The sequence below is a fragment of the Polistes dominula genome, unplaced genomic scaffold (assembly GCF_049000335.1).
Source record: "Polistes dominula isolate Pdom_NZ unplaced genomic scaffold, Pdom_raw_medaka contig_16, whole genome shotgun sequence".
NCBI lineage: Eukaryota > Metazoa > Arthropoda > Insecta > Hymenoptera > Vespidae > Polistes > Polistes dominula.
In genome coordinates, this window is record NW_028301040.1 from 4,411,043 (window position 1) to 4,422,704 (window position 11,662).

General features: G+C 34.6%; 1 protein-coding gene across 1 annotated transcript in view; it reads right to left on the reverse strand.

Annotated features, from left to right (window-relative positions):
* LOC107064860 (uncharacterized) overlaps window positions 1-7,236 on the reverse strand; it is an 81,546-nt gene extending 74,310 nt beyond the window's left edge. Inside the window, exon 1 of the mRNA XM_015318006.2 lies at window positions 4,733-7,236. Coding sequence (XP_015173492.2) covers window positions 4,733-6,271 — 1,539 coding nt within the window. The 5' untranslated portion in view covers window positions 6,272-7,236. The remainder of the gene's footprint in view (window positions 1-4,732) is intronic.
* Window positions 7,237-11,662: the final 4,426 nt, after the last annotated feature.

Consider the following 11,662-nt stretch of genomic DNA (forward strand, 5'->3'; position numbering starts at 1 on the left):
AAAAAAAAAATAAAAATATATGAAATACAAAAAATGATAAAAAATCATCGAAGAACATCGATAATAATTTAAATAAATTTGAAGAAAAAAATACGATCCTACGATAGAAATGAAAATTTAGTTACCATACGTGAAATTCGAAGGGTTCAGTATCTTGACATGTTCATGAGTACAAGGGTGAATTTTATGTTCGTGGTAACGAGCTTCTGTAGTTCCAAGCTCGATGGTATTTATGGGGGGTTCTTCTCACAGTCAGGTGGTAAAGTCGTTTTCTTGATACTTTTCTTCAAGAGAATAAAACGTTTCGTCGAAAGGGAGATCTTGAATAGGAAGTATTAAAAAAAAGGGCAATGGTAGAAGCTGAAAGATATGGAAGGGAGACACTTTACTTGCTCATCATTTAACGTAAACGATACTTCCACGAAGTTTATCAAATGTTTATCGTTAAGAAAGAAAGAAATTGCGAACGAACGATCGATTTCCGTTGGGTTGATACAAATCGTGATTGAGTACTAAGTTAGATGCCACTTGTAACTCAATAAATAAAATTCTTTTAAGAGCTTTCTCGTGAAACTCTCGAAGAAACTTGAAAGTGTATTTTTGTTTAGAATCAAATTAAATTAAGAATTTCAAGAGAATATCTTTTACAAGACTATAAAATTCGATTTGAAATAAATCGATGTAATCAAACGATCGATTAACGAAATATTCGCGAGCATCTTACGTGCTGCATTCAAAGAAGATCGTTTCGAACGAGAACAATCATAAAATAACTCTTAAGATCGACATTAACCAATTAGAATTTTATTATACGCGGAAGTTCGACGACTTACAGGTGGTATACGTATAATTATAGTTCGTTGAACGATATATAAAAGCTTTGCCATTCCATTGAAACGACGAGTTTTCTTTTTCTTTCTTCAAAGATATTAGATCACGTTTCTAAAGGTAAGATTAGAAAAGTGAAAAGGTAAATTATTATACGGCTTAGACTTTATCAGCTGTTAACACCTTTTGCTAAGAGAACGTTATCGTTCTCTTAGCAACCTGTTAATTCGTTAACGAGGAACATATATACGCAAACATCGAAAGATAACTTATGTGTGTAACTATGTAAGAAAGTACACAGAAGATGGATTTGCCTTTAGAAGAGGGTACAAAATTTTCTTTTAGGCTAGGCTAGGTTATACTAGGTTAAGCTAGGTTAAGCTAGGTGAACCGGATACTGAAAGCCACAGCAAAGGCACTGTAGTTGGTTCCCATAAAACTTGGTGAAACATGATACCCCGAGGGACTTCTTTCTTAAGCAAGTTAACGATTATCTTTTTGATACAAATGTCGAGTTTCGTGATAGCACAAGGGATTGTCAAGTACTACCGTACTACTACAGAAGGCATGTTTGGATAAGCTAAGTTTCATCAGATTAATAAGATAATTTCTTCAAATGAGATGCTGTTCTCATTCGTTCCTTCCTTTATTTGAATTTCCAAGAAGACTATTAGTTTTTCTTTTTCTTCTTCTTTTTCTTTTTGAAACTAGATGACCTAAACATTATTATCCTTGATGTCTGTGTTTTAAAATTAATCATCTTTTGGGTGGGCTGTTAAAAGTTCTTTTTAGGATTGACGAGCCAATATTCGGGACCATTGAGAGCTTCTCGTTTTCCTTAGTTTCTCAGAAAACGATCATTTCATTTAACAACGGTGACCCAAAAAAAAGGTTAATTGCAGTCAGATATTATTACATTTGACATCCGCTTTGGGCGATAATTTGTAGCAAATCCTATTACTTGCTTTCGCTCGTTAAGGATTATAATATGTTGTGTTTCTCAATGATGCACCGAGCATGTGGAAGACTGTCCGTTATCTTGACGAGATGAAAGCCATAATCGAATTAAATGCTCGTCGGGTTTTGTACAAACGGATAACTGTACGGCTTGTCTCGAGTTCTTTGGATAGAAATAAGATCTTTTGCTAAAAACTATCATGGGGTGGGTAAAGATAGCGAAATTCTCACGATTTGAAACAGTTGAAAGTTCTACGATGAATAAAAATTGAAAAAAAAAAGGAAAGTATATTTTCAATTCGTAAATCTTCTTTGATTTTAGTTTGGTAGATCATAAAAGTAAGAGTATCTTTAATCTCCTCGAATAGGATTCTTCTGTATAATCGCGTGTCAGGAAAAGTTTATCGTTCTCTTTGATCCAGCGGCACATAGAACTTGCATGGATTTTACGGTGCAAGAGACCAGCACGTGGAATTGCTCAATTACGCGAGGCTAACAATCCCCTTGCTACGTCCTCGGTAAAAGAGGCTCTCTCTAAGCTTTACAATGGAACGTGGCGGGATTTTACCTTTGTAAATTACCAGAAAAAAAGGTACAAAAAGAAAAAAGGAAATGGTTGAAAGCGTTCCGAACGATGGACGTTGTCGATTACCATTCGAATCGGCAGAAAGGTTACCGGCAAAAGAATTATTGATATCGTTGATCGAATTATTTTTTTAGGAAATTATATATTTTTTTCGGTTATTTAAATCACCCTTAAAACAATATATATATATATAGAAATTCGATGAATTGTTTTAAAGAAATAAAAAAAATAATTCAAGAGAAAAATATTGAATTGTTGTTACCAGATGATTTGCATTTTGAATAGATGAGGGGAAAAAAACCAAATAGTTGCAGAGTCATATTTTTGTAGAATACTATTTTTATACAAACCCCTTCCCTTACGCCCCTACCCCCTCTTCTTCGTTATGATCTCTCGTCGATCTCGTCAGATGGAAGTTACTTTTTTTCTCATGGCAGCTTAGGACAACACGAGCCCGGTAGTACATTCCCGAAATTACTTTCCGCCTTATTTTCATTGAACGATCCGTAACATATGTGCCCCTAAACTGTTTTAGGATGCAGAGAGAAGAGAGGCCGCTTCTTGACGTACGCAGAAAGCTCGTTCCATCTATTTACAGGATGATCGAGCAAACACAAAGATGCGCATGTAAAGAAAAAGACAAAGAAGTAGTAGAAGAAGAAGAAAAAGAAGAGAAAGGAGTTTTTGGTGGTAGTCAGAGTAGACTTATATGCTTCTTTGGATCCACAACGAAAGATATGGCGAATGTTTATTGGCTTTGACGAGGCACGAAGGAGGACGAAAATAATCTTTGAAAAATTCGGGCTCGTTAATCAAAAGACCTTTCTAATCTTTTTTTTCTTACTTTCAATCTTGAATTCGTAGAATTCTTTTCATCCAAAAATTCTTATCGATCATTTCAAAATGACCATTACTATTATCTACCATTACTATCAATTTCAATAATTGCATTTATAAAAGTAAAATGATTAAAACCTTCACTAGATTTCTACGATATTTAATTAAGTCAAATGTATAATAATGCACAATGTAAAAATGGAAATTCATTCATTGAATATTACCAACTCAGAAACAAAGTTCATCGTCAGCTATAGTTAAACATTGTTTCCTAGTACTCGTTCATTAGTCTTACACACAAGTACCAGAATAACAATCAGAGTGAATGGCGCGTTTGGCAATGAAAATTGGCTTGTACGAGTAACTACGTTGATGAATTTCTCCGAACTTCCGAAAGATTTTCACCGTTGAAGTAATATGTCTTATTATCTAAGTACGCGTTATATTCAAGGATAATCTAATCTTAGGTGATGAAAGAAACAGAGAAGCCACCAACGTTGCGACGAATGCAAATACGTAGAGTAAGTCGTTAATAACGTTGGTAGAACCGTCGTAGATATTCGAAACAGTTCTCGGAACTAGAGTACTTAACGAATCTCAAGTGAGAGAAAAAGAGAGAGAGAGAGAGAGAAGGTTTTCGATAAGCATGGCTTGGTTCGTCGTAAGCAGCAAGACTGTGTTGTAGGTGTCTGACGCGATTCACGGTCCGTGGCGAATAGCACTGCCAAGGACGATCCAAAACGATCTCTTCTCGAGTGCAACAAGATAGAAAGAGAAAGAGAAATAGAAAGAGAAAGAAAAATAAGTGGTGGTGAGGGGAGAGAAAGAAAGAGGTTTGTCTGGTGCTACGTTGTTGCATCGTGAAAGTCGATCACGAGATCAGCCGTGCGAGACCGAGAATCGCTGAAGGGTAACGTCGCGTACACCCTCGAGATCTAAGAAGAATGCGAACGTGCGAAATTACCAGCTTCAACTATGCGATTCCAACACGATATTTGCTTCAAGCAAACAAATTCCTATTTGTGAATCATTTTCAATACATCCTTGGAATAATCTTTATCGTGAATTTATGTATCAATAAGTGTTCATTAAAACGATTACTGTGTGATTTGAAGTTGGAATCTTTAGGATCAACAAGATAGATGTTTATCCGATAGGTTATAAGATGTCTTATTGACAGAGTCGATGTCAATACTCGTGTGGATATTACATTCTGATAGGAGCTTATCTTTCAAGGCCGCGAATCTTAGATCGTTGCCCTTTTCAAGGATACTTGGTAAAAAAGAAGAAAGAATCGAAGTGATCATCGCTAAGATCGTGATGTTATTTAGAACAAAAAATTTTATTCTATTACTAGGTTCGATTTGTGGTTTCTCGCTTGCGCAATTTATAAATAATTTTGTATAAGATATGGGAGATCTTCATTGAAAACCATAATACGTTTTTGTGCAATCATGGTTTAGAAATAAATTGGTATTTTAATCAAATCATTTCAATGAATACTTTCGCGAAAATTAGACTCACCGTGTTAGTGACGTCCGATTGCATGCCGGAATCATCGTCAACGCCGGCCTTTATGAGATCCTCCTCCTTTTCGTTGTCCTCGGTGTTCAAATAATCATCGTATTCCTGCTCGAGACTCTTGGTCTTGGCTTTTTCAGAATGCTCGTCATCGTCTTTAACCACGACACTGATCACGTTCTTCGTGGGTTTACTACGTTCGATCTCTGCACTCGCGGACTTGATCATCGAGACTCTCCTATCGACCACCTCCTCTCCCTTAGAAGACGGCTTTTTATTTACAAGATAACTGGACGCGCTGGTCACGTAAGAAGAGCCGACGACCTTCGGACGAGTAAGATTTCTGGATCCGCCGTTGTTGCTGTTGTAAGATACGCGCAAGGGATACTTTTCTATACCAACGTTCCTGTAATCCCTTTTAACCGTCGGCTTTGCCGTACTTGGATCCTCTGACGTTAGTCTTCTGATGATATCGTCGTAACTGTTCAACGGCGGCTTATTTTCGTTTTTGTAAAAATCGTTATCGAGTTCCTCATCAAGATCATCGTCAACATTTCCAGCCCCGTCATCCTCATCCTCTTCTTTCTCAGCTTCCTTCCAAATATCATCCTCCTCATCATCTTTCTCATTATCGACGTAATCCTCTAAGATTCTCTCGGTCAAGTTCGTTCTCCTTCTTCTCTGATCTTCCAGTCTGAACTTCCTCGTGCTATCGAGGTCGATGCTACCAGCAACATCGTAAAATTTCTTTCCGTTACGATAACCAATCGAACTTTGTCTGTTGCCATTTTTCCAATCTCGTCTCCAATTGTTCCTTTGTTTTTTGAAATTTTTCCAGGGTAAATAGGACGAAGAGGAATAATGATTATCGGGACCGGTGGTATCGTCATCGTAACGTCGCGCTGACCTTTCCTCATCCTCCTCGTCGTTCTCCTCGCTAAAATCATCACGAAAAGCTTCCCGGTTTCTCGAATAACTATTAACTCCTCCACCCCCGCCTCCACCTGCTCCTCCTCCACCTTCTCCTCCCGCTGTTCCCCTGTGCCGGTTTCTACCTAGTCTTTCTAATCTTGACCTGTGACGATTCTTCCAATTATATCTCGATGGAATCCGACGTTTCTCTTCATCGTGATACCAACCGTAATAATTTTCACGATGACGTCTCGGATATCTCGACTCGTATATTCTCTCCTGATAATTCTTACCTCTCGATCTACTAGGATATAACCTTTCATCGTACGATCTTATACCATCGTAATCATCATCATCACCATCGTATTCATCATCGTCTTGTCGAGAATCCTCATATAAATCGTCGTATTCGTCGTAATCCAATTCACGTGACCAACCAGACGATGATCTTCTGTCTACCGGTTCGTGATAATTTCTTCTACTAATCGACGTTTCATGCCTGTGTCTGTGTCGATGTCTTCTTGGCTCGAAAAGAGCACTATCCTCGCGATGATACCTCGATTCAACCGCGAATAATCCGTACGCCATAAGCAATGCCACCAATAATAACAATTTTACGTCGCGCGTCATTTCGTATACCTAAAAGATCGATAACACCTGCTTAAAGCTAGGAGCATAGGAGGTTACATCATCGACAACATTATCGTCATGTGTATATGTATAAATCACATCCATCCACCCTTTCTACGATAACGTCCTTCCTTCCTTTTGTATTTTATTGTTTTCTTTACTTTATCTTTTTTATATTTAACAAAAATTTTTCCCCTATAATCAGGAACACATGACCATCGTTGTCGTTGTTGTTGTCGTCGTCGTCAATTTAATACCGATCCACGCACGATCACTCAGACGATCTTTTTTTCTACACGAACGAGACATCAGTCAAGAAAACACGTGGCTACCGGCGAACCGATTTTAGCCACAAAATATTATCTTACGTAATAATTATCTCGAGATCTTATTTTATCTCTCAAGTTTTCTTTTTTTTATTATATATTATATTATATTATATAATAATATATTATATATATATATACTTTTATATTATTTTATATTTCTTTTTTAAAATAAATTAGATTAAGTATGTCGTTTTTTATTTTTCCGATAAAAAAGTTCAGCTTATTAATTTTATTATTTCATTCATCGCAATGTAAAATGTAATTTCGCTGCTATTAATATTATTATTATTAATCTTCTTATAGTTTCTTTCATCGATCTCATAGCAATTTAACAAATGGCAAAATATAGTTCGATGATCTTTTCCAATAGAGATTCTTGAACCCATTCGATCTTTTCTCGATTTTCTTCTTTTACGACGATTGAAGGAATCTGACGTGTGTCTCTGATTGGGTGGGTGTCTCTGTCCACGTTCCTACGTACGTCAACGTGTAAAGTGTACCTTTTTATAGTTTGTGTTTTTTATTATTGTATATATTTTGTATTATATTATGTTCGACCTATCGATTGTATCCAAGACTCGAATCGTATCTCGCGGACCGAATGTCGCGGTCGACTGAGGCCAACCGAAGCTGCCGGCAACCTAAGAGATCGCGGGACGCACTGCGCATGCGTGCGTATATTCGTCCCCGTCTCTCTCTCTCTCTCTCTCTCTCTCTCTCTCATTCTCTCTCTTACTCTCTCTCTCTCTTACTCTCTCTCTTTCATCTCTTTTCTCTCTTCTCTTCTCGAATCTTCCTCTCCTTCACAGCAACCACCCCCTCCTACGCTTTCTTACTCGTCTCTCCCTAGAGACTTTATCTCCGCGAGAGAAGAAGAAGAAGAAGAAGAAGAAGAAGAAGAAGAAGAAGAAGAAATGTTTCAGGGAAGAAACCACAAAGAGAGTCTCTTCATCTTTCTCTCTTTCGGCAAAAGGATAAGAAGAAGAAAAGGAACGGGGTTGAAATATGAACAACTCTCTATTCCTTTTCGGCACCAAACTTGATCGTTTTCTTAGTTTTTTAGTTCTTCTTTTTATAATACGAAACAGTCATGTTATGTTAAATCAATTAACTTCGTGGAAAGAAGAATTTAAATGTATACAATGGTATATCATTTATTATGGTATTGTTCTCAGTTTCATGGTTTTTTAAGTTTCGGTATTTGAACATTGTGTGTGTGTTTATTTTTTAATATTATAAGTTAATATTTTATTATTCTTTAAGTTAATATATTATAATATTATTATATATTATAATTTATCATAATTAAAAATTAATTGTGTTAATATATAATATAATATTTTATAATATATTATTATAAGAGATAAATATATATATATAATATATTAATAAATTAATAATTAATAAGTTAATAAGAAATTAATTTAATAATAGTAATATCGACGTTCATTAGCAAACCTTGAAAATTTCTATCGTAAAAAATAAATAAAACTATATTACGAATTAATCGTAAAGATTTGACAATGATAAAATTCTGATATCAATATAAAAAAATTCAATTAATCATTGCGATCTGTAAACAAGTATTCATATAATAATTTATTAAAGATCCAATGTTATTTTACTTTCATAACGTTCTAATATCGTCTTATTTCTTCTATTAGCATATCTTTTGCAGAGTTGAACAACGGTTCATCTTTTCTTTTATGTGTTGGTACAGCGTATGTAAAAGACAATGGATAGAATTTCTCATAAGAGAATCGGCGTAAGTTATTACGATGACATGGGCGTTTCGGGGTAGGACTTTGACAAGGTATTTCCCTTTCCTGCACACCTGTTTCCTTATTAACTTTCTAATGATACTACGTAAATAGGAATAAAACGATACCAACGGTGGAAAAATACTTCCGTGCTGTGACTCGTAATGCATCTCTTCTCTCGTAAGAGAAGAGAAGAGAAGAGAGGAGAGGAGAGAAGAGGTGAGGAGAGGAGTGAAAATATCGCGTAGCTTTCTTATATATTTATATATATATATAAATACTTGTAGTGGTGACTTCACTGCCAGACGTTTCTACGTGACGCGCAGGATTTTCTGCAAGATCCCTTCCAACGGGTAGTAGAAGGAAGAAGAAAGAGAGGTGGTGGAGGAGGAGGAGGAGAGGTGAGGTTACACCGTGGAAAAATAACCATGGTGTATTAAATGCGAGAAAGGAAACGAGCTAACACGTCGAGAACGAAAGTTTGCGATAATTGTACGAAATGATCCGTGAAAAGAATTGTTTAATCACATTTAAACTATCCAATTTAACAACTTTGCAAATTGCCTGACAGTTTATATAATATATTTCCAATATTAAAAAAAAAAACAACATAATAAATAGTAAAAAAATAATTTTTTATAAATACGTTCACTTGTTCACTTCTTTTACTTAATATATGATTAGTTAAAAATATTACAATATTTCAATATTTTTTAATTTTTTTATTTAATATTAGATTAGTTTAAAATATTACAATATTTTTTTTTATATATATTATTACATGTAATATAATAATAATAATACAAATTATTATTTATATATACTATTTATATTATATTAAATATAATAAATTAGGTAAAAAATATAATTTTATTTTACTTATATTAAAGAAAAACTTATGCATTAGAATAGATTTGAAAATATTAGAAAATAGATAGAAATATCAATGAGAAAATTTCAATAAATATTTGTTATTGTTGTTGTTGTTGTTGTTGTTGAAAGTTAAAAAAGGGAGTAGTTTCGATTTTAACGAGAATGTAAGGGCAGTACCAGATGACCTGCTTCATCCTTTTGGTTTTCCATTCACTTTCGCGTTGCCATTCAAAGACGTCTCGACGTCGGCGGGCCAAAATCTCGGCCAAAAACGAAGAAAGAGAAGAAAGAAGAAGTGAAAAGAAAGAAAGAAAGAAAGAAAGAGAGAGAGAGAGAGAGAGAGAGAGAGAGAAAGAGAATAAGTAAAGAAAGATAGGATCAGTGGTAGTGCGTGCTCGACGAAGTGGAGGACTGGTTCTTTCGTTCTGCAAACGGAGCTCGTGTCGTCGTGCTTTTTGTCGCCCTTTTAGGCTGGACACCGATAAATAAACACGCCTGTTTCTCTCCACCCCAAGAAAGATGGCTATGTCCGATTCGAAATCTCGATATCTTTTTTTTCTCTCTCTCTCTCTCTCTCTTTCTCTTTTTTTTTCTTTTTCTTTTTTTTATTCTTCTACGATTTGTCCCGAAGTAACGTTGTGTTGCATCGTCATTCGACCCTTTTCTCTTTCTTTCTTTCTTTCTTTCGTAGCACGACAGGAAGTTGTACACCACGTGGAAAGGGAAAAGAAGGTGGAATTACACAACATTCGCTACCGCCTTTCGATACCTTTTTCTTTCTTTTTTTTTCTACGACACCCCGAGAAAAAAAAAGCATTGAGATAAAAACGTTCTTACCAAACGTTCGTGTCTCACTTTTATCGATCGACTGTCTCGATTAATCTTGACCAATACCGATATTCTTCTAGTTCTCTTGTTTAATGAGAATAGTATACGTATACTTTGTATTATGTATATTTTAATATTAAAAAGAATTGAGTTTAATGACGTGACAAGTAAAAATTGGGATGTGAATATGAACTCCATGTTGAACATCTTTTATTAATGTATAGATTTGTTATTAAAAAAAAAAAAAAATGAAAATAAATCATAAGATATTCAAATGTGATTTTAAAATCAGTTTTAAATGTTAGCCTAAATTTGGGCATCTGAATTATTGGAACAAGTAGTCAGTCGAAAAGTCTTTGAATGTGACAGATTCATTAAAGACAGATACTCACATAAGGAACATACGTATGTATATATGTATGAGCACGTGGAATTCAAACGTTCATCGCGAGAACGCTTGTAATCATCCTGTCAGATTAATGAGCCGAGATCTCTAGCAAGGTGAGAGAAAACTAGCTGATAAATAATGACTCTTGAATATGTTCCATTCGTTTAACGTGAAATTATCCTTGACTCTCTTCTCGTGTTTCTACGAATTCGAGATGTTCGTGCAATTTAACTTTTCACGTTGAATATTTTACGTTTAATTATTAAATTGATAATAGTTATCGTTGTTACTAATGTCATTAATAAGTTACAATTATTATTTCTCATATTATTAACACGTATAGGTATTTGTACGTGATTAAACGTTGAATTTAATTTTTTTTTTGTAAATTATTATTTAAATAAATTATACTATAGAATATAGTTTATAAGAATAGCTGTCATCTTTAGTGTAGATTTTCTGCTCACAACTTGTAGATCATGAGATACGTTCCGAGATTAACCGAAGATATTCGTGAACACGAAGGGACATCAGTCATGCGGATTTAGGTTTAAAATGTTGGGTCCCGCGCTTTCATGCCAAGAGATTTGTGCTCAAAGCACCGATTTGTTCCACTTGGAAATGCGTTCTTCGGCTATTGCCACGAATAATTCTATCCTACCCATCGTCTCAAGTTTTCCGCGTGTACGAATATGAGAAGATTATTTTACTTTGTATGATCATTCCCATTGTTGTTTCCTCTTGTTACGATTTTCTAATCGTAGAAATATAATATCAAGAAGAATACGTGAACCGAAAAGATAATCAAAAGGAGGATAATTTTTTCCTTTTCTTTTCTTTTTATTTTTCTTATTTTCTTTTTTTTTTTTTTTTTTTTGAAGAAGAAATGCGAGCTTTCTCAATATATTCAAGGAAAATTATTAGGTGAGAAAAATAATGTAAACTATAATCTATCGTATCGTACGTTGACACTTCCGACATCGATGTTAACGTCTCTTTCGTTCTAGTTCAAAGAAGGTTATCAATGAAGATTAAGTTCTTAGGCCTACGCAATGTTAGATTTGTATTCGAAATTATTTTCTATTCGTTATGATCCTCTTATACATAATTATTATTCGTATAAATCTATTTAAAAATATTTTGAAACATTAATTATTATTATTCTCGAGCTTTCGTATAGTTTTTCATTTTGTTTTTCATTTCTTTTTCTTTA